Below are 24,255 nucleotides of genomic sequence, written 5' to 3'. Positions count from 1 at the left end.
GAGCTCTGAGCCACTACTACTACTACCGTTTTAACTTGCATTATTATCCCTAGGTAATGCTTTCCAGTCTTTCTCCCTATGGGATGTGCATTCCTTAGCCAGCCAGTCACATACTGAATACAGAAATACCTGTAAATAATTTATTTAAGTGTAATGGAAAAATAAAAATCATGTATAAGTTGAGTTCTCATGACAGGAGTGAAATAGTCAAAATGCCTGGTATATATGCTGTGGGATCTCCCACAACTGAATCTTCTAGTGCTAGCTTCATGGTGCATCTTTCTGAAGATCCAAGCCTTTGTTTCTGTCTTCTATGATGACTCTAGTTATCAAGGAATCGTGTAAGATCCACCATGTATAGTGGATCTATTGTGATATAGTGAATAGATAACACTTTACTATTTGAGTAATTGTTTTTAATTGAAATATTTTAATTTTATTAAATTGTTTATATTATTATTTAAATCACTATCTGACCCTAAGTGGTTTCAACTCATTTTGAAAGAACCCATGTCCATCAAATGGGCTTCTTGGTGTTGATTCCTGCAATCTCCCATCTTTCGTCTTCTCTCCATCTCTCCATCTCTTTCAAACCCCTTGTACACACAGAAGACTCCAACAGTCTCATAACTGGGCTCTGCCACAGTCTTACACCTTTTGTCAGTATAATCTTTAGGCTGCCTTTAGCATACAGTTTTCAGAATATTAGAATCTGACCTCGAAGGTCATTACCCCATGTATATAAGATCCTCTAAGTCATCGCCAGGTTCTTTACGATATCTACAGAGTGCAAGCTCAAAATTGTGGACCCTAGACCCTCTATGGCCTGGACTCTCCTTTCTCTCCAGTCATATCTTCTAAGATTCTTCTCTTTGGGCCTTCACTCTTCTGACTGCTTTGGCAGCTTGGAAACTTGCTGTATGTATGACTGCCCCACACCAGCATGCATGCTCCCCATGACTGGAGCTCCCTCCTCCCACCCTCCCGCAGCCTGACTTCTGCCTGTCCTGCAGGACTCAGCGTCATGTTCCCCAGGTTTGCTCTTGACCTTGCCATCCTGCCTAGCCCAGTCAGAATATTTGTCTCACTGCAGCCCCTGTCTCTTTATTCAGCTGCCACCACTTAGGACCATAGAACTCCAAGATCTTTTGATTTTGCTTCTCTGCCTGCTAGTCCCTGTGCTCCGTGCATAAAATATGGACTTCATGAACACTGGCTGCATGAGTAAATTAAAGGAAGGAAAGAAGGAAGAAAGAGAATGAAATAAGGAAGGAAAGTAGGAAGGGAGGAAAGAAGGAAGAGAGGGAGGAAGGAGGGCCTTACCTGAAGAGAGATTTAGTGACTCACTTCTCGGGATGAATCTTACAATATTCACAGTGACCAAAAGAATCTTGACAAGCTTACAGTCTTGGTTTGTGCCAGTTAGATGATATTCCTTGCTTTTTATCAGGACATATTTTTCCTTAGTATGAATATAACTTCTATTTATGTGAATTGGATCTGCAATGTTGGCTACTAGATTGTAAGCACTTTGTGTACAAACTGCTTTTCTAGCTGACTTCTTGACCCTCAGTGCCTAGCACAGTGTCTGGCCCTTGGAAAATAAATTCGCGGTAGCACGGTCAACCGGTGGTATTGCTACAAGCAGGTTAGGTAACTGACTGAATGAAATGTATCAGCTAAGATCATTGATTGCAAGTCAAAGAACCACTGATTTACTTTAAGGAGGAAGATGCATTTGTTGGAACTCTATGAGATGCTCCTAAAAGAAAAGGAAACATCCAAAAACCAGGGTTTAAGAAGGTCAGGATCCAGGGGAACTCAGGAATATAAACACCAGGGACTAGTACACAGTGACTTTGGAGTGACCCCAGTGACAGCATAAAATTCAACTGCTTTCTATCCTTGGTTCTACCCCGACAGGAGCCCATTAGATTAGAGACATTCCCACAATTGGCCAGAAAATCATGTGGTATGTTAGTTTCCTATGGTTGCTGTAACAAATTACCACAAATTTCATGGCTGAAACCAACACAAATTTAATATTGTTATTCTGGAGGTCAGGAGTCTAAAATGGAGGTGTTGATAGAGCTCCATTGTTTCTGGAGGCTCGTAGAGGAGAATCCATTTCCTTGCCTTTTCTACTTCTAGAAGCTACCCATATCCCATGCCTTGTGACCCCCTTCCATCCTCAAAGCCAGCAATCACATCATTCCATCTTTTTCTATTGTCACATCTCTTCTTTGACTCTCACTTTCCTGCCTCCTTCTTCCATTAATAAGGATCCTTGTGATTATATTGGGCTCACCAAGGTAATGCAGGAGAATCTGCCCAATCAAGGGCAGTTAAGTGGCAACCTGACATCCATCTGCACGGATCCCCTTTGCCATGTAATGTAGCATACTCACAAGTTCAGGGGAATTGGAACGTGGACCACTTTGTGGGCCATTATTTCGCTTACCATGGGTGGGAACCCTTGATTGTGAACCCAGGAAATTTCATGCAATCTAAGATGGATAATTCCCTCCAGGAAAATCAAAGTTCAGTTAACAAAAGCAGAGAGAAGGGCTGAAGAGACAAAGACAACAGATTTTCATTGCACAAGTTGAAGATCATAGGGTTTATTTTTAGCACCAAAAGTAACATTCTAAAGATGTTTCTTCTTGCAGTGAGGATGTTTGAAGTTAGGTGAGTAAATTTGCCATTATGAAATGTTTGAAATAGCATTCAAGTAAGTCATTGCCCTCTTCTTTATTACTCACTTTGGAAGCTTTTGTAATGCCAATTTGGCCAAGTTTGGCAGGCAATTAAAGCTAAGTCAGCATTTCTTCTGTTTCTTCTACAAAAAAGTTACCCTAGTCATTTGACCCATAGATCGTTGGGACATTAATAAGCCAAATAACTGGTACAGAACGGCCACCATCCAACAATGAAATGGTCTAAAGGATTTTTAATCAGTTTACTTGTTTTCATAGGATTGCCTTGGCTTGAGTAATTGGGCAGAACATAATAGCTGTAGAAAGTGTGTTTCTCTCATTTCTGTTGCCTTTTATGAACTTTTACTAACAGCCAGTAGAAAGGGCTTCTGTACCCTAGGTTAAGAACAGTTGTCCAGGCATAATTCAGTTGATGAATTCTCTTCCTTTTGCAAATTCAGATGTGTGATTTCAGATTCCCAGATAAGCAGGAGAAAACATGACATGGCAAGGTTTGGAGTTCGCTGGCCCTGCAGAAGATGTACTTCCTCAGTGGAGTTGCTCCTGGTCATTCCAAGACTGATGAACTCGTCATTTCTGATACCCTACATTAAACTCACAAGGTCATTGCAAAGTACAGGAATAAAAGCAAGCAAAGGAGAAATATGTTTGAACACTGTCATTTATCTTAAAGCAAGCTGTCATTTGGAAATAGTAATGCACCTTTATTTCATCTTCCATTTACTTTTTGAAATAATTCTTTTTTGGGTCATTTCATGTCTTGGATAAGCAAGTGTTTCATATTATGCTTATGAGGGTTGTATCATGCCGGGTGCTTCCTTTTGGTTCATTGTGCAAGAGTGGAAGATTGGGAGCTTGCTCTGGACATTACAGTATGTATCTAATAGCCAAAACTTATGGTTTCATTCTCTGCTCTATTAAAGTCTCAGGGTCTGACCTTGAAAATGTTACTTAATTCCTATATGCCTCATTACTCTCCCATTTATAAAATGTCTCTGCACAGAGTCCTTGCTCTGCCTTGGGCTGCTTCCTTAAGGGCTGCCCCATGCCTCCGTACTTTTTGCTGCATGCCAAGAGGAACATGTAGAATGGATGTCCTTACTCCAGAGGGCTCTAAAATTGAGGAAGTGAAATTGAGATTTCACTGAGCTATCCCAATAAAGACATGTATACCTTTTTTCATTTTTAAAGGTGCAGTTTATCTTCCACGTAACAACAAAAAAAATTAAACATAGGAGAAGTCACATATGCAAGCAGATAACACCGTTTTTCCTGTTATTGGGTTCACCAGTACCACGTAACTCTCTTTTTGATTCAGTCCCTCGATTTTTCATTTCCCACATTTTTCTAATCATGATAGAGTCCAGTTTTCCAAATTTGCCTATGATGTCAAGTCATGTAGTCAATTTAAATTTTAAATTGGAGGGTTTCTTGGTGACCAGTATCAGCTACATCTTTTTTGGGGGGGTGGGGTGTATAAAACTGTGTCTTTTGGAGACCTTGGTTTTAGATTCTGTGCATGTTTAAATGGCAGCTTGATGAGGTAAAGCAGCGTCTTGTATTCAGAAGAGGCTCATCATCTATTCTGAGGTTGTTTGTTCCTAAATCATTGTATCATGACTCTAATAACTTGACTTTATGTATCTGTATGGTATGATACAAATTCAAATATATAAAATTAAAATTCCATACTTTATTTTCAGTTTTCTCTAGTTACCTATATAGTGATTAAAGCATGACTTGGTATTGTATAATCTTAAAAATAAAATCTACAAATTAATTTTTTTAAAGATTTTATTTATTTATTTGTCAGAAAGAGAGAGTGAGCACAAGCAGGGGGAGTGGCAGGCAGAAGGAGAGGGAGATGCAGGGTCCCCGCTGAGCAGGGAGTCCGATGCAGGGCTCGATCCCAGGACCCTGGGATCATGACCTGAGTCGAAGGCAGACGCCCAACCGACTGAGCCACCCAGGCATCCCTACAAATTAATTTTTGATTGTTCTTCACCTTGTTTTGTTCAATTCATTCAATATATCAATGGATCTTCAATCCTGTGTTCAAAGTTCAGAGAGTTTTTTTTAAACAGTTAATTGAGAGACATTTTTTCTCAATTGTGCAAATTATATGTGTGGTACACAGAAATTAGATAATGATTTTCCAATAAGATGATGTGTAGATTTGTTATTCTAAATTGAAATTCAGTCACTTGTATAATTTAAATTTAGCATCATGCTTAGAGTACTTACTGTTTCATAAAAGCAGTCTATCAGTCTGCATTGCCTCATGCGGATGCCATGAACAGACATAAAGTCACAAGGGAACAGAGGCGGAACCCATGCGAAACAAAAGGTTCTTTCAACCCGACATCGTTTTCTTTGGTGGAATTCCTGACATCAACAAGTCTCAGTAGCCACTTGTTTCTTAATTAAGTTAATAAATGACTAATTGATCCAGTAAGTAAATGATTCCAGGCAAAGCAAATGCTCATACAATGTAAAGACCAACTAAGTAATCACATAACAGACAGGATGGGTTAAGAATGATCAATTTACTTACTACTCACTCATTCATTCATTCATCCATTCATTTACTCATTCAACAAATAAGTACTGAGACACTGCTTGGTAAAAACTCTTTTAATCAACAGATTGAAAACAGTCAGTAAAGAGAATTCATTTAAAATAGGGAATCATTTTAAAAAAACTATTTAAAACTGTATTCATTTGGTTTCAATTTAATTGTACCAGTGTTCATTAGCCTTATAGAACCTGGGTCATTGATTTAAATATGGGTCTGCTCATCAGAGTGCCAAGAAAACATTCTTTTAGAGCCCTTCCCAACCCTAGTCTCTCCTCCTTGCATCCTCTATGATTTCCTCTTTCCATTTCTTTAAAGTGAGTAAGGAATCTAAGACATCTGTGAAGCATTTTGAAGAAATAAATCTTCTATGTGTTTATAATTTTTCCCTAGCCCTTTATAATCATCTCATCCATAATTAATTCCATAGCTTTTTAAAATGGGTTACCATGGGGCGCCTGGGTGGCTCAGTCAGTTAAGCGTCTGCCTTCGGCTCAGGTCATGATCTTGGGGTCCTGGGATCGAGCCCCACATCAGGTTCTGCTTGTCCTTTTCCCTCTGCCTCTCCCCGCTGCTCATGTACATGCTCTCTCTTTCTCTCTCTCAAATAAATAAATCTTTTAAAAAAAAATGCATTACCATAAAGGAGTTTCACTGAAGTGTTAAAGAAACAAAAATTTATTCTTGATGCAATTATATCTCCTTGGTTTACATATGTTTAACTCAAGAATAAATCATGTTAAACTGGAATGAATGGATTTGGAGACAACAAAACTAGCTTCTGGTGAGGGCAGGAGGGCCCCAGTCACAAGGAGGGCCTTATGGAGTGGACAGGTGACCATAGGTGCAGTGGGAGCCAGTCAGGTAGGGTTACAAAATGGAGCCACTTAAAATAGCTTCTAGGATGCATGCTGGTCATTGTGATAGGCACTGGGACACCAACATAGCCTTCTGAAGACATTCTTACTTAAGAACTTCCCTCTTTACAACAAAGATCCACATTTTATTAGTGTTTTTATTTTTTTATTGAGGTATAATTAACATTCAGTGTTACATTAGTTTCAGGTATACAACATAATGGTTCAACGATTCTATCCATTACTCTGTGCTTACCCCCATAAAAATAGTCGTATCTGTTACCAAACAAGGTTATTACAATCTTCTTGATTGTATTCTCTATGCTGTACCTTTCATTTCTGTGACTTATTTATGTTGTAACTGGAAGTTTGTACCTCTTAATTCCTTTATCTGTTTCACCCATCCCCCCACCCACCGCCCCTCTGGCAACCACCAGTTTGTTCTCCGTATTTAAGAGTGGTTTTTTTTTTTTTTTTTGGTCTCTTTTTTCTTTGTTCATTTGTTTCTTAAATTTTACATATGAGTGAAATCATATGGCATTTATGTTTCTCTGAATGACTTATTTCACTTAGCATTATACCCTCTAGGTCCATCCATGTTGTTGCAAATGGCAAGATTTCACTCTTTTTTATGGCTGAATAATATTCCATTGTGTATATTTACCACATAAAGATCGACATTTTAGATCCAACTTCTATATTCATTATTTTCCCCATGACTCCTCTTCCTATTTATCTTTTGCATCCAATACTCAATGCCTAGTACTGAGGCTGACCCACACTTTGGTCAGTGATTTTTATTTATTTATTTATTTATTTATTTATTTATTAGATAGCGAGCGAGAGAGAAACAGCATGAGAGAGGAGAGGGTCAGAGGGAGAAGCAGGCTGCCCGCTGAGCCGGGAGCCCGATGTGGGACTCGATCCCAGGACCCTGGGATCATGACCTGAGCCGAAGGCAGTCGCTTAACCAACTGAGCCACCCAGGCGCCCACTTTGGTCAGTGATTTATTTTTAAATTAATGAATTATTTTGCAAAATAGTATTGGTATTAAAAGATATTCTATAGATTAGCAGCACATAATGATTGAGAACCATAGGCTGTGTGGCTTTAAACAATAGTTCTTCCCTTGTTACTTAGGGGAGGTTCACCTCTCTGGACCTCAGTTTCATTATCTGCAAAATGGGGATAATAATAGAAGTGCAGCACAAAGTTGTTGTATTGTGTTAGTAATGGTGAAGAGCTTAGAAGATTACATAGTCAGTACACAATTAATATTATTATATTGTCTTGTAAAAAATATTTGTTCAATTGTAACTTAAATTTATAAATATACCACCATAGCTAATACCTAATTTGTTACAACCATATATTCATAGATAGTACTCTTTTCTATACCGGTGAGGACTGGTATGACACCGCTCTTCATTTTTTATTGTTTTTTCATCTAAGAAATACTTGATTGTAGGAAAGGTAAATATAAGAGAACATTTAAGGTTTTTCTAACCGAAATTTATATACTTAAACAGTGTTTAGATAATTGGGATTTTTATCAAATATCATGTTGTATTATTTTCTTAAGAGCCTTGAACATTTGTATAAAAAGGATTCAATCTCAAGTGATTTTTACTGTGCTTTTAATAATCCCTATAGGTTGCTAAGGTTTTTTTGGTTGGTTGGTTGGTTGGGTTTTTTTTGTTTAATTTTGTTCTTAAATACTTTATTTATTTATTTATTTATTTATTTATTTAGGGAGCAAGCAGGGGGAGGGGCAGAAGGAGGGAGAAAGACAGAATCTCAAGCAGACTCTGCACTGAGCATGGAGCCCAACAGGGGGCTCGATCTCAGGACCCTGTGATCATGACTTGAGCTGAAACCAAGAGTTGGTGGCTTAACTGACTGAGCCACCCAGGCGCCTCACTAAGGTTTTTACATTAGATAGATCTTTAAACCTTTTTTTCCCCTTTAAAAAAATAATATCCTTAATTGAAATTTCATCTTTTAGAAATTACAAAAGTTTGTCAACAAAATAGAGACATAAAAAAGTAGATATAATCCAGTTTACTTTTGGACCTCTCTCTCCAGAAAGATCAATAACAACAGCAAAATGTTGACGCATAAAAAGTACAAGCTTCCTACCTAATTGGCAGAAATTTCATTTTTTTGTCTGGACACAAAGCCACAATTTCTTTTTATAGGAGTTATGCTTATTTTCTTTAAATTTATTTATATATTTGAACTCTTATAATTGGCTCATTTTATAACTAAATATTAAAATATTTGACCTCTCATTAAGGAACAACTTGTGTATTAGAGAGTAGTACCTGCCGATTGTGGGAGATGTAAATATTTAGAAAAAGGAGAAAGAAGAAAGTGGGAGGTGGGAAGCCCAATGCTGGAAAGAGACTTTTTCTCAAACATAGAATAATTTAATTATTTAATTGTGAAAGAAATTATTTTAAAAAATAAAGTGGAAACATGATAGAAATGGACTTGAAAATGATAAATATTATTGTTTCTAGATCAGGAATATGATATCATTATAAATAGACCTATTTACTCATCTGAGATTTAAAATATGATATGATTGTATAGAATAACTGGAAACATAGAGAAGTTTCTTTTCAGACAGCTTTGCTGAAAATTGCCTTTGGAGATCAGAATAAGCTTGATCTCCTAGAGGATGATGGACTTCATAACATAGGAAAAAGATGTTGGCATCATGATGACTTAGAAAAATGGCGCTCTCTCGTTAAGATCTCAAAAGTAATTAGTATCTTAGTGACAAAGCCTAAGGATTTACGTAAAATTACCAAAAAAAAAAAAATCTTTCCTGAAACTCATGAGTGTTGTTTTGTAATCAGATTTGCAATGTAAAAGAACTATTACATTCAAACACTGAGAATCCTGAGGTCTAATCAAAATAATGTATGATAAAATGTCAGATATTTGGGTGAAAATCCTTGACCACTGTTGACTTCTGTCTTCTGAGACTGGATTTGCTATTTTTATTTTTTCCAAGTCTCATTGTTGTCCACTTGTTAAAATGAAGTTATTAATAATTACTTTTTCTATTTGATGGATCAGAAGATTTTTATTTACAATTGCAGTAAAATGAATAAAGTGCTATAAGGGAAGCATAACACCCACTTGGCAAGTCATAGAGTGAAAAATGACTTGTGTTTCTCTGTGGTTGGAATCAATTTCTTGTCTGATGGATTCTTTCTTTTTTTTGAAGATTTTATTTATTTATTTGAGAGAGAGAGCAAGCGAGAGACAGCATGAGCAGCGGGGAGAGGTAGAGGGAGAGGGAGAAGCAGGATCTCCACTGAGCAGAGAGCCAGATGTGGGGCTCAAGGACCATGACCTGAGCCAAAAGCAGATGCTTAACCGACTGAGCCACCCAGGCGCCCCTGTCTGATGGATTCCATGGTTTAAAGTGTCATTTGATGGACAGAGGAACTGAATGCACATTTTTCCAAAGAAGATATACAGATGGCCAACAGGTGCATGAAAAGGTGCCAGCATCACTAGTCATCAGGGAAATGCAAATCAAAACCTCACGTTATTAGAACGGCCATCATCAAAGAGACAAGAGATAACAAGTGTCGGCAAAGATGTGAAGAAAAGTGGACCTTTATGCGCTGTTGGTGGGAATGTAAATTGGTGCAGCCACTATGGAAAACATTATGGAAGTTTTTCAAAAGATTAAAAACAGAACTGTCATATGACCCAGCAATTCCACTTCTGAGTATATATTGAAAGAAAATGAAAGTAGGATCTTGAAGAGATATCACTCCCACATTCACTGCAGCATAACTCACAGTAGCCAAGGTCTGGAAACAACATAAGTGTCCATCAACGGACACTTGGATGAGTGCATAGAGAAAATGTGTGTGTGTGTGTGTGTGTGTATAAAATATTATTCAGCCATGAGATAGAAGGGAATCCTGCCATTTATGACAACATGGATAAACCTTATGTTAAGTGAAGTAGGTCAGACAGAGAAAGACATATACGATATGATATCACCTATATGGGGAATCGAAAAATTCTTAACTCACAGAAACTAGTAAACAGAAAACAGATTGGCAAAAAACAGAGCTAGGGATTGATAGTCACATTTGCATAATATCTAGTCATTCATCTATTTAAAATTATTTATTGATCACATACCAACATATTTGAACTCCCAATGTGTATTTAATAAATATATATTCCAAAAAATAAGAGAGGTCCTTTGCTATGTAACCTCCTTCACAAGTACAGTGAAAGCTCTTTACACATACAATTTAGATATATTCTGTAAGCAAAGCTTTACTTTTTTCTTGAAGTGTGTGTTGTAGTAAGCTAATTATATCACTTTAAACTTCAAAATTTCTTATGTGTGCATAGAAATGTCAACATATCCTGATAACTATCAAAAATTTTTATGGCTCTATTCAGTTTTTGTTTTATGTATTTTTTCCTATAAAGCTAGTAGAGAGATTTATTTAAAAGATTTCTAAGTCTGAGCTAGCAACTGAAGTTGTGTAGGAGTAGCTGAAACTCTGTTCTAGAATTAAATTTAAAACACTGATGGACAGGTTCCCTGCTTCGATGGATTAAACATGTTTTCTAAGGAGTGCAGATACTTACAGTGTAAGATTTTGTCCTTGACTGCCCATTGATAGTAATTCTGGGGAAAAAAATGTGTGGTTGAGGTCTATCTTGAGAAATTGTCAAGTGGCAGATACGTATTTGGAATCAATATGAAGGGCAAATTGCCATAATTTGAATGGACACTTTCAAGTACGAGGAAGTGAGAACATGTTACAGGCCAGTGTGCGGCTAGCATTTGGGGAATTTCTGTTTAATAGATTGTGACAATCAGCGTTGGTCGTTCACAATTGTGGCCTAGCTTTAGAGCGTGATTTTTTTGGGGGGGTACCAGATTTTTATCATGTCACTCTGTGATTAAGTAGAAGAACGTAAAATGGAAACCTGCATATTTGTTTCAAGTATTGTTAGGGGGAATGTTTGCGGAGGCATGCTTTTTCACTTGCAGGCTTAGAGGCTGTTATTCAGCATCTTGCAAAGACACAAGGTCGGAGATGGTTACGAGGCTTTCGAAGCTGTGAGAAGGGGGGACTCCAGTGCCTGGGCATTTGGCAGTGACAGCGTGTTCTGGGCAGTCACTGTGTGTGACCAGCACTGCATTGGGAGCGGTGCTAAGCATGCTTCTTTGAAGTCTCAGCCAAAAGAATAGTCAGTCTACTGCTGAGCCTCTTTATTATTGAATGTTTTAGAACTTTTCCTCCTATTCGGGGAGAGCCAACATTTAAGGTATTGTGCCTGTTTCAGTTTCTCTTCAGCTTACTGTTACTGTGATGGGTCTGTAATTATAGAATCTCGGACTTTATTTCTCTGGCATAAGGAGAAATGTCCCTCCAGCTTAGCAGACCCATGAAACCGGCTGCTGAAAACAGCCCTTGTCGTGTCTGGGGAGCTAGGATGGTTATTGATTTCAGAAGTGGGTCACTGTTTTTTAGTGATGATGAGCCCGAAACTTTATATTGTTTTTGTCATCATTGTTTTGTCATTAATTTCATCCAGATATGTTCCTGTTGTAAAAGTAGACAGAGGTGGGATGAATAGAAATATGTATGGGTTGGCTACTTTAATATTATATGTTACCCACAAGTCATTAATTTGAATATTTCTATTTTCATCGTCCCACACCTGCATTTCTTCCTCTCCGCAGTCTCTTTAAACAATTCGACAATATCAAACCCTTCCTGCTCCCTGTTACCTTTGTAACGTGAACCTTCCTCAGGCAGTGCATTTATCATGATGAGCTGTAATGATCATACGTCTTCCGGGATTATAAAAATCTTTTAATGTTTTTGAAATTGGGATGCTTCTTAATGTGACTGTTGCTCCCCCATTTTCTTTAAGCCATTTGGGATGGATTTTCTGTCACTTGCAGATGAAAGCGTGATTAAGTCCCAACAGCAGAGCGGCTACCCCCAATGCCCTCCCTCTGGTGTTTCCAGGCTCGCCCCTGATGTTCCCTGAATACCAGCCCCAGTGCTGCCTTTCCTGCCCTTCTCACCTTACTTTATAGATTTATTCTGATTCTTTTCTCCCTGCCAGTGACCCTCTGCCTTTCCAAAGTCGACCGGTCGAGCCACTGTCTTCTCTCAGCTTTTCTCTTCACTCAGGTTTGGGCACCCTGATGGCGGTTGAGGAATCTGTGAGATCCCACCCTTAGCATCTTACCCATCAGGATTGGACCTTAGCTCTAGGTGGCCAAGTACTCTACCTTGTTTCACCTCCAGGTGGTAAGCGTGGCTGGGGCGGGGCAGGGGGGGCATCTACTCCCCGTCCTCTGCTGGCTCCTTTTCCAAAAGGACCAGCCTTTCTCTGGTTTCTCTTCAGATCACATAAATCTTTCGCCTTTCAGTACTTCTTAAAGATCAATACATGGTTGACATAATGTCACATATAACATCATAATGGCATCAGTGAAAGTGCCTGAGATCATGCTTTAGGAGACAGGACTGTGAGACACCAAGAGAAGACCCTCTCCTGTCCTCACTGACCTCATTTTGTTGTAACTCGGCTGCTCATACGTCTGTCCCGAGCGTGAGCTGCTGCTGTACCCTCTTGCTCTGTAGTCTCTACAGAAGCTTCCTCTGGACTTTCAGACACAATTTGTGTCACTACGAATAATATTCAGGTGGGCCTTAAGTCTGTGGTGATGTTTAGGTTGGTCCCATCCTCCTCGATGATTAAGGGCTCACGCAATAGCATGAAGTGGATTTCCTGACTCGCCAAGTTACGTTCAACTTTCTACAGTTCCCACTTCTCTGAACACACAGGTAGAACAATCATCCCCTTGTGTTCGACATGTGGCTCTAACACTCAGATCCCACGTGTCTCTACCCACTCATCATATCTTCTCCACAGCCACAAGTGACCTCGTGTCTCTGACTCTGCAAATAGCATCCCATTGGCCTCACCGCAGTTGCAGATGCTGAATATGGCTCAATACTTCTTCCTTGCATGGTGCTTTCCGTAAATACTGCCAGATTCTGTTCGTAAGTTGTGAGTTGCAAGCGTCAAGTCCCAGAAGTTTCAGATCCTGCCTGATTGATGCCTCTACCCAAGAAGCCAGCAACCCAAGGGTCTACCTTCCCCGGCATTCGACCATGGCCAAGCCATACAGTAGTCCTCATAAGGTTTCAAAAAAGCAGCTTTCTTGAGTTGAAATTAAAAGGTGTCATAACAAATACAATTCAGAGAAATGCTCCTAATGCAAAGCCCATTTTACTTAATGTTACATGCTCTACTAAGCGACCATTATTGATTTTACACTAACAGTTCATACATTACTTCAACAAGTATTTATTAACTGGCTGCCTATATATTAGATAGTGAGCTAGATGTGGGGAATTGAACATAGACCGAGACAGATTGAGTTTTAGCTCTAACTATATTGAGTTTTGACAGCTATTAATTATTATATTCTGTATATTATTAGGACAAGCTGTAATTTTAAATTTCTCTTTAAAAGGAAGAAACAAGGATGGATATACTTTTATATGTGAAGAGTGCATCTGGGAGACAACAATGCTGTGCCTATTTCTCTGCCTATTATGTTGGGTTTTGATATTCATGACATCTTAGTTGCAAATACAGAATTGCAGTTTTGGTGCAGAGTGATTATACAAATGACGTGTTCACTATTGTTTTTCGTGTCACTAATTTATACGAATCTACACATTCTCTGCAACCTAATATTAATAATATGCTTATGCTCCATTTTACATGATCCTAATCTTACACATATCACCTGTGGAATGAGTGGAGGGTTATAAAAATTCCATATGTTCAATTATATTCAATGTTAAAACATCAAATTGGATACATAAATGTGTGTGTATGTGTGTATCTATATCTATATATATATATGTATATACATATGTATATATAGGAGTATTCTAATGGCCAGTTTCTTTACTCACTTGGGTGCAACCATAATGGAAAATTATGAAAGTGATGCCTAATGATGAGGTAAAGCTAAAAGTCAGTCTATTGCACTAATATGTTTGTGTTTTAGGACATAAGATCAAGAACAGGGAGGGGCACTGTCTTGAAAAGGGTGGATACATGAGGGAAGGAAACAACTTTAAATGCGGCCACACACACGTGGGGTTTCTTAGTTTGGTGTGAGAGTCAAGGAAGTTAATGTCTGAGAGACTTAAGTTGAAGCCATTGGCTAAAGCTAAAGGAAGATGAGAAGAGTTCTAGAAGTTTCTAGCAACTCTAAAGTAAAAGATAAAAAGGGACCTGCCTAAAGAAAAGGAAAAAAGGGAATAAAGATGTGATAAGCAGTGTTTAGAAGTCATCAATCTTTACATTGCCTAATTCATATCAGAGTGTAGTTTCTGACTTGAGCTGATCTCAGCTGCCGAGATATTAACAGCAAAGAAGAGTCACAGATAGATGTGTTTTGTTGTAAGTTTGCATGTCAAGTCACCTTCCATTACCTGAAATATGTTTTACCTACAGTGTCAACATTTTGGCTAATGGCTAGTCACTTAACCTGAACCCTGGAATAATCTAGACTCTTCCTCTCTTTGCCTCACTACCACATGCAACCTATCAGTAATCCTGACAGTTCTCCCTTCAAAATATGTTTATAATCTGATCCCTTCTCACGACCTACTGCCAAGGAATAAAGCTACAGATGAAAGATCACATCAAGGAATAGACTGTTGGGTATAGATCAATGGAACTTTCTGCAATGATGAAAATTTTCTACATTTTTTACGATACAGTACAGTAGCCACTGGCCACATGTGGGCATTGAGCAAATTGAAATGTGAATAGTGCAACTAATAAACTGACTTTTTAATGTTATTGAGATGTAAATAGCCATATGTTGCTAGAGGCTACCATATTAGACAGTGCAAGTCTAGCTAATGAAATATTTATTGAGTCCCACAGTATGCAGGGGATTTGGAGATCCTGGAATTGGAAGTAGGTGGGACCTGCTAACCTGGGAGAAGAAAGGAACAGGTCTCTGTGACAACACAGTGTGAAGGCCTGGACGTGACGGAATGAGAAGACAGTTGAAAGGATAAGAGGGTTACAGATTGAGGGTGGGAAGTTCTAGAGGAGCAAATACCTCATCACAGCCAAAGAAGCTTATCACTGAATCAGAGAGGAGGAAATCAAAGTAATGGTGGCATGAGAATGCTAGGTGGGTCATTGAATTGGATGATTGTGTGACACCAGAGTCCATCAGTTAATTTTTTGAAGATGGCCATCTCTGCTGTCCAAGTCTGTTGGTTTGCACACCGGCCTCCATACTCAGAGGGCAGGGAGAGACTGAAGAAAGAAGCAGACCACTCTAGATTGGTAGGTGGCAGGTTGAATAAGCAAGTGAACTTATTTACAAGACTCATCTTGGGTGGTTACAGGTCAAGTAGATTTCCGCAGCCACTGGCCAGAATCTTAAAAGTTTATATAGGCCTGGGCGCCTGGGTGGCTCAGCCGTTAAGCGTCTGCCTTTGGCTCAGGTCGTGATCCCAGGGTCCTGGGATCGAGTCCCACATCAGGCTCCCTGCTCAGCGGGAAGCCTGCTTCTCTCTCTCCCACTCCCCCTGCTTGTGTTCCCCCTCTTGCGATCTCTCTCTCTCTCTCAAATAAATAAATAAAATCTTTAAAAAAATTACACAGGAAATAGAAGGAAATTTTTAAAAATGGGTGTGTCTATATAAATGACTTGCAATTATGATCATAAAAAAACATGTATGTAACTTCTGAATGACCCATGTCCTTGTGTAGAGTCCCCTTTGGAAGCCACCGATATAGATACAGGTGGAGATGCAGGGTCGGGGAGGGGGTGACTTTGCACCCAAGACTGCCATTTCCTTTCTTCTTGCTTTCTGCCCTTGTCCCCTCCCCTGCCCCATCTCTCAAACCTTTCCTAATTGCAAGGGCTTGGCTTTCAGGCTCTGTTACCTGGGCACAACATTTGTTAATCTGTTTATCTAAATCCTTACAATTATGAGGCTCGATCAAATACTGCATATGAAAGCAAGTGGAATACGAAACTGTACTTTATTCTTGTCTTCCCAACCCCACCACCGTAATTATTTAAATCACTTTCTTTCATCCTGTTGATATCCATCACCTAAAATACCTTCTGTTTTTTAGCCACGGTTGCATTTTGCTATACTATGTTTAATTTGATCTTTACTCTTTGCTCATATCCTGCTTTCTAATATTATTTTCCCCAACCCTCCTATAAATTCTGTTTGTAACAGATTTATCTTTCCAATGCTATTCTCATCCTCATTGGTAATATTATTAAAAAATATTTAAAAAATGAAGACAAATCAAAACTAAGTTGGAATGTCCAGTGAGAAAATTAGATGACCAATCTTTTCATATACTTTAAGGACAATTCTATAATAGAACGCTTTTCAGTTAGCATAGCCCTAAATTATTAACTATTAACAAATGTATCACAGTGCTGGGGTTCCTATGGAAATTATGTTGCTTACTGTAAAACCCAGACTGCCCAGTTACAGTATAATAGGAAATACTTTTTAACATTCACATAACACTGGTTCCTGGAAGGACATGTAATATGATAGCTTTAGGCAAGAAAACAACCTTTATTTACTCCCAAACTTTTATTTGAATAACAATTTTGTAGGGCCCTGGTAAAAATTGTCCTCAGTTAATTACTATTTCCTCTGCTGATAAGCATCGCTAGGTAATATATGGAAAAGTACTTTGATCTTACTGGTCTTACTTGTTTGAGAAAGATAATAGGAAAAAGTAACTTTCAGGATGCTGTTTTTAAGCTGTACCTGTCTGTCCATTTATGAATTGGGCTGAGGTAAAATGGTAGTTCAACTGGCTTCTTTTTTTTTTTTTTAAAGATTTTATTTATTTGACAGAGAGAGACACAGCGAGAGAAGGAACACAAGCAGGGGGAGTGGGAGAGGGAGAAGCAGGCTTCCCACAGAGCAGGGAGCCTGATGCGGGGCTCGATCCCAGGACCCTGGGATCATGACCTGAGCCGAAGGCAACGCTTAACGACTGAGCCACCCAGGCACCACCTCAACTGGCTTTTTTTTTTAGACTCAGTACTTCTTCATTTCTTTACTCTTTCTTATTATCTTACTTGCCTTTTACTTCTTATTATCTCTTATTCCACTTACCTCAAATACAAAACACAGAGTTGTGAGTATATCCTGGAATTTGGTTGGGCTGATAGAGGAGAAACCATTCCATTTACTTGTATTGTTTCCTGTTCTATAATGACGTCGTGTGCTTTCTCTGTAGTTCATAATTTTCATTTTTTCGAAAGGGTACTGCTTAAAGTTGCCTGATAGTTATGTCTGGGTGCAGTGGCCACATCCTATCGCATTAAGCATGTCCTTTTGCATTGCAGGAGCTATGCCTGTCCCAGACCAGCCTTCGTCAACCTCAGAGAAGACCAGCTCCCTGAGCCCTGGCCTGACCACCTCCAATGGGGATGGCTCCGAAACGGAAACCACCTCCGCCATCCTTGCCTCGGTCAAAGAACAGGTAGAAACATTTCCACTTTTGTGACCTACTTATGGGAACATATTAGAAATTGTTCTTTCAGATGAGCAAGGATGACTCAGTGATGTTGGAAGAAAATCATGATTTTCTAGCAGAATGTTGGTATTTATTATAAAAATATTAAAATGGGATTGTAATTGCTTTTGACTTTATGTTTTTGTTCATGATTTAGGCAGTTTTCCTTGAAAAAATATTCCATCCCGGGGGGAAAAAGCACTTTATAGTCAAAATTCCCTACTGGTGAAGTTTTGGTAGATTTGGTGATGGACCTGACATTTAATACTGTTATATGCATGAGGCCAAATAATTGGTCTTTAGGAAATATAAAGTCTAAAAACAAAAGAAAAAAAGAAAATATAAAGTCTAATCAACAATCAAAATAAATCCACAGGTATAAAAAATTAGTATGGTGACAGCAGATGAATACTGTGTTGGGTCAAGTGAAATTGGTCTTTCTAGTGTTTCTGAGATGGATCTGGAAGAATGCATTTTAGAATTTTCCCTATAAAATGAATTAAAATGTGAATGATTCTTCCTCCAACATTACTTTGCCTTATAAATGGCTAAGTAAGTAAAATCTGAAGTCTTAGATTAAAAAAAAATTGTTAAAAGTCATGTTTCTTATTAATAAAAGGTGGTAAATAATCAAAGAAAGCTGGAAAATCAAGATTTTTTCCACTTCTTTTAGCATGTGCCAGAATATTAATCATAATTTTTAAAAAAATGAGAAAGCGTCCTGTGTGTGGGTTATATGACTCGGGGGATGCTGAATAAGCAATAGCAGTGGTCAAGCTATGAATAGAGTCGCTGAGGAAAGATCCATTGACAGAAGGGATCAATGATGCTATCAGTCAAACGTGTGTCACCACGGCAGGAAGTGTGGTGCTAAGTAGGTACACAAAGGAAAGTTGAATAGATTAATTGGATAATCTGGTTTGTGAAAATGGTCAGTAAGCAGGGAACAGGCTATATTGCTGGATTAGTTTGCTTTCAAAAGCCCACTCCTGAGAGTTTGCTGATTATTTTTGAGGGGAAATAGAAGGAGCAAAGATTCGTGCCATACTCAGGCTACTGCTTTGTTAAAGTTGGTTTATGTCATGGTTTCTTATTCATATATCTAGAAGTCTTGCTGGGCCACTAACTTTAGAGTATGGACAAAATATAAAACAGAGGAATAAATTTAACAAGAAAATGACAAGACCTGTCTGACGAAAACTATAACATTTTTTCACAAGACATAAAGTAATTAAGAATAAATGACAAGGGGTACTATGATCCTGTATAGAAAAGCTTGGTTATCACAATAATATTACTCTTTCCCAAATTAAGATATAAACTTTAGGCTGTTGTAATAAGATCTTGTAGCTGATTATTTCTTTGGCAAACTGGGTCAAACTATTTTAAAGATCATATGGGAAGCATAAATACATGAGTTACAAGGAAATTTTAATAGAGAGATTTTATCTTACCAAACATTCTCATCATTGTAGTGTCCAATTGGTCCAAAATGGAAAGAATGCTCTCTCTGTAGGACATAACTGAGAGTTCAGAATCATAAGGACATATTCAACATAAAATAGTAGAAAAAATAGGCCAAGAGAAAATATGTGCCAAAATATGACAAAGTGTTGATATAATTAATATATTAATGCTTCCTAATGTTGATGAGAAAAAAAGAAAAATGAAATAACAGAATAGAAAACTAGGCAAAAATGTAAACAGTAGTTCACAGAAGAAAAATGCAAAAAACCAATGACTATATGGAAATGTTTTCCACTCTACTGTACTAATCAGGGTTATAAAATTCAAGATGAAAATATGATTTTCTTTAATCTACCAAATAGACAAACATTAAAAAATTGTATATATTATAGTCTAGCTAAGGTTAAGGTTTGAGGAAATGCACATTCTTTGTCACTCCATATGAGAATGTGCAATGCTGTAATCTTTGTTTAAAATGATATGTTGCTATGAATTGGCATTTACAGTGTTTAGAACCCTTTGATTAGTCATGCTTAGACATATGTAGTATATAAATGGGTGATCTAGACCATAAGATTTTATGTATATGGGTGTTTATTGCAAAATTATCTGGGATAATAAAAAAGTGGAACAATATTGATTGATGAAGAATTGAAAAAAGATACATCTTTCATATAAAACTATATCCTTCTTATGTAGTTATTAATAAAAATGAGTTAGAACTATATATTACACCTTTGAAAAATACATGAGGATTTTAAAAATTAAATGTCATAGCATTGCATTATCCTGTTTTTAAAAGACAATAATAAATATTTTGTGTTGTTTACAATGTTTATGAACATCTAGAAAAGTGTAGGAGGAAATAAATCAAACTATTAACATTGGGTACTGTACATGTGTACAATTAGATGGAGGTAGGAGTAGGCAGAGAATATAGAGGATAAGGAAGACAACCCAAAATGGGAGAAAGAACTGGGAGACTGGAATAGATACCAGTTGGATTTGGATAATAGGAAATACCACTTGAGCTGAGATAGTGATGTCTGTAGTTGAGAGAGTGGATAAGCTGCTTATAGCAAAAAATACATTACTGTAAATAAAATGGCCTCCCCAAATCCTTGATGAGAATTTAAAAAAACTTACTGTGAAGAGTTTTTTCTAATAATCAAAATAAGTCCATTGTCCATTTTTGGATGGCAAAGGTGAGATTGTTTGTGGCCGGTAACTAATGTGAGCAGGCATGAAAGTCTGTCCTGGAAGGCGACTAGAGCAGCTTGAAGCCCCTGCATTAGAGGCTCAGGCATCAGGTCCTGTGGCATCTGCCCATGTGAAGGCAGAATCAGCAAGCAGCAAGGTCCCTGGACTTGCTTGGGGTAGCCTGCTGCAGACAAGCAATTTTTTCCTTCCCTGGGGATTTTTGTCCTAAACTATTCTTAAGGTTTCCATCATCTCTTTTCCTGAGGTCTAGACTATTATCTATGGAGCTAAAGCTAAGTTAAATATATTTGAAAAAAAAAAATTAGCTGAGATGAAAGAAAGGCAACTTTAAAAGTTAATTTTTTATGATTTTTAATAATTATGTACATAATATATTTATAAATTTTTTCACTTGAATATTGCTTGCCTGGTCCTCTTTAGGTGCTAATGAGAAGTAGCTTTTTTTTTTTTTGACTAAAAATTCTATTTATTAAGTTAGAGAAATTTAAGAAAGAAATTTTATGGCATCACTCTTATGTGCTACCCTAATCCTGTCTCCTTGGACACCAGTTCTGTGGGAGAGAAGTCATTCTTTATCAGAGGAGGCATATATTCTGAGCTAACTGCCAAGTAATAGGTTGCATAATTTATTTACTCATTCATTAAATGTATTCAGCACTTCATATACGCAACGTATAATAAAGGGTAATAAAGGAAGTACATGTATAAAGAAAAGTCAGTTTGACAGTTTATTGAAATAAACTGTTATGACTAAGAACATAAGTTTTTAAGCAGGCAGCTAACATTGCATAGAAATAAATTCTGGTGTATAACCATAGAATGAACTTAAGTCATGACAAGCCCTAAGTCATGAAACATGTCTGCATGACATGTATGGTGTGACTGAGATATTTGTAAACTGAGTCATAGAGTCCTTAAACCCAGCAGCCATGGATTGCTCAATGAAAAGGTGTTCATTGATTTTTTTTTCTGCTAATTTCCCATCTTGATTGCTTTTTAACTTGTGAATTTTACACTTTTATATCAACAGAAATAGAACCATGATTTATGTTATACTCTATTGGTAATTTTCTGTATTTCAGACATATCTGTCTTATTTCCAAGTTACCAAGTTTTTCTATGGGGCGTTAAGAGAAAAGAACCTAATTCCTTTTTCCTCTCTTGTGAGTGTCCTTCACCAGAAGAGGAGGGGAGGATGGAGGTCAGGTGTGTGATGACTCTGGTCACATGACTTGGATAAATAACTAAGAGGGGTGATTGATAACTATTCATTACAAACAGCAGCCCATAAGGTGGGTTAGGTGGTAAGAACTTAAAGGGGTAAGAACGGTGAAGGGATTCTATTTTAAGGATGGGAGATACCCCTATGATGATGGCAATGACCCATAGAAAGAGAAGTTAATGATGTTCTAGAGAGGGGGAATAATTTCAGGGAGAAAAGTCACTGGGTAGATGAGAGTGAATGGGATCCTATCAGTGGAGAGAGTGGCTTTTGGAAAAAAGACAGTTCATCCATGAGAATGGGAGAGAGGCAAAGTACATGGTCTCAGGTCCACTGATGGCTTGGTGTTGGAAACTCTTCCCCTCTCATGAGATGGGCACCAATTTGAATTGGACCTGTTAGGAGTCTATGGTGAGCTGGGCTGAGCAGGGTGGAGGGGGGAGGCACTGAAGGTGAGGGATGCAAGACAGTCGTTATAATGATGGATCTTGGAATCGAAATTGAGTGGAAGTGGGTAAAAGAAAAATTGGTGGGGACAGTGCATTCTCAGTGATTGTGTATTGATAGTGATGGCTTGGAAGCTTTGTGCTTAAAATACAGAATTTAAAAGTAATTATTGTTAATGTTGAGACCTAGGTTATGACTCTGGGAGATGAGATCAAAATGTGAAAAGAGAGAGAAACCTTGTTGACTCTGTGAAAGGTGGTGGCGAGTGATGATGATGCCAGAACAGTGGTGATGAGCAGTGACAGCACTCCAGTTGCCCTAGGTGGGGAGGGGACCCGATGTTGCCACATGCCTGTGAGAAGCACGCTGATGTTGGCTTGTGGGTGTATGAGAGTAGTCCTCCTGATCTTCACCTGTGTGTTTTCATTGTTTTTAATTGTTACAATGTTGGTCTATACTTTTAGACAGGAATTTACATTCTCTCACATTATGTAACCTTTGTCTTTGTATTTTTGTCTTAAACCAACATAGTGCTACTTTGCTCTTAAGAACACCATGACTTTCCTAAAAATATATTTGTTTCACAATAATATTTCTTTCCCTTAAGTTGACCATTGTTTGATTTGATCATCATATATTTCCAAAGTTGGCATCTAAACAATCTTCTTATATAAGCTAGAAAAATTACAGGGCATTTAAAAAAACCTTCAGAGCTCATATAGTTTACTGATGTTTATAAATTATTGTGGCCCAGATAAATGTGTTTTTTTGGTAATAATTCTACCAGCAAAGTACATTTATTTATTTTTATTTAAATTCAATTAGCCAACATATAGGACATCATTAGTTTCAGATGTAGAAGTCAATAATTCATCAGTTGCATACAACACCCAATGATCATCACATCACATGCTCTTCTAAAGCCCATCACCCAATAACCCCATCCCCCCACCCACCTCCCCTCCAGCAATCCTCAGTTTGTTTCCTATAGTTAAGAGTCTCTCATGGTTTGTCTCCCTCTGTGATTACTTCCCATTCCGTTTTCCCTCTCTTCCTCTATGGTCCTCTGTGCTGTTTCTTATATTCCACATATGAGTAAAACCATATGAAATTTGTCTTTTTCTGATTGACTTATTTTGCTCAGCATAATACTCTCCAATTCCGTCCACATCGATGTAAATGGTAAGTATTCATCCTTTCTGATGGCTGAGTAATATTCCATTGTGTGTTTGTGTATATATTATATATATATATATATATATATACCACATTTTCTTTATTCATTCATCTGTCGATGGACATCTTGGCTCTTTCCATAGTTTGGCTGTTGTGGACATTGCTGTTATAAACACTGGGGTGCACATGTCCCTTTGGATCATTACATTTGTATCTTTGGGGTAAATACCTAGTAGTGCAATTGCTGAGTTGTAGGGTAGCTCTGTTTTTAACTTCTTGAGGAACCTCCATACTGTTTTCCAGAGTAACTGTACCAGCTTGCATTCCCATCAACAGTGTAGGAGGGTTCCCCTTTCTCCACATCTTTGTCAACAGTTGTTGTTTCCTGACTTGTTAATTTTAGCCATTCTGACTGGTGTGAGGTGGTATCTCATTGTAGTTTTGATTTGTATTTCCCTGATGTTGAGTGTTTTTTTATGTGTCTGTTGGCCATTTGATGTCTTCTTTGGAGAAATGTCTGTTCATATCTTCTGCCCATTTCTCGACTGGATTATTTGTTTTTGGGTGTTGAGTTTTTTATAGATCTTGCATACTAACCCTTTATCTGATATGTCATTTGCAAATATCGTCTCCCATTCTGTAGGTTGCCTTTTAGTTTTGTTGGCTGTTTCCTTTGCTGTGCAGAAGCTTTTTATCTTGATGGAGTCCCTATAGTTCATTTTTGCTTTTGTCTCCCTTGCCTTTGGAGATGTGTGTAGCAAGAGATTGCTGAGGCTGAGGTCAAAGAGGTTGCCGCCTACGTTCTCCTCTAGGATTTTGATGGATTCCTGTCTCACATTTAGGTCTTTCATCAATTTTGAGTTTATCTTTGTGTATGGCATAAGGAAATGGTCCAGTTTCATTCTTCTGCATGTGGCTGTCCAATTTTCCCAGCACCACTTGTT

The 24,255-nt window shown here is 37.9% G+C and overlaps 1 protein-coding gene across 4 annotated transcripts in view; it reads left to right on the top strand.

Annotated features, from left to right (window-relative positions):
- CTNND2 (catenin delta 2) overlaps positions 1-24,255 on the top strand; it is an 887,227-nt gene that overhangs the window by 130,567 nt on the left and 732,405 nt on the right. For all 4 annotated transcript variants that reach the window (XM_032415368.1, XM_032415365.1, XM_032415366.1 and 1 more), the window contains exon 2: positions 17,609-17,745. In XM_032415368.1, the coding sequence (XP_032271259.1) occupies positions 17,609-17,745 (137 nt within the window). The remainder of the gene's footprint in view (positions 1-17,608; positions 17,746-24,255) is intronic.

This window comes from Phoca vitulina, unplaced genomic scaffold, assembly GCF_004348235.1.
Source record: "Phoca vitulina isolate PV1807 unplaced genomic scaffold, GSC_HSeal_1.0 scaffold17, whole genome shotgun sequence".
Classification (NCBI taxonomy): Eukaryota; Metazoa; Chordata; class Mammalia; order Carnivora; family Phocidae; genus Phoca; species Phoca vitulina.
The sequence above is the reverse complement of the archived record's forward strand: the minus strand, read 5'-3'. Positions and strand labels throughout refer to the sequence as shown.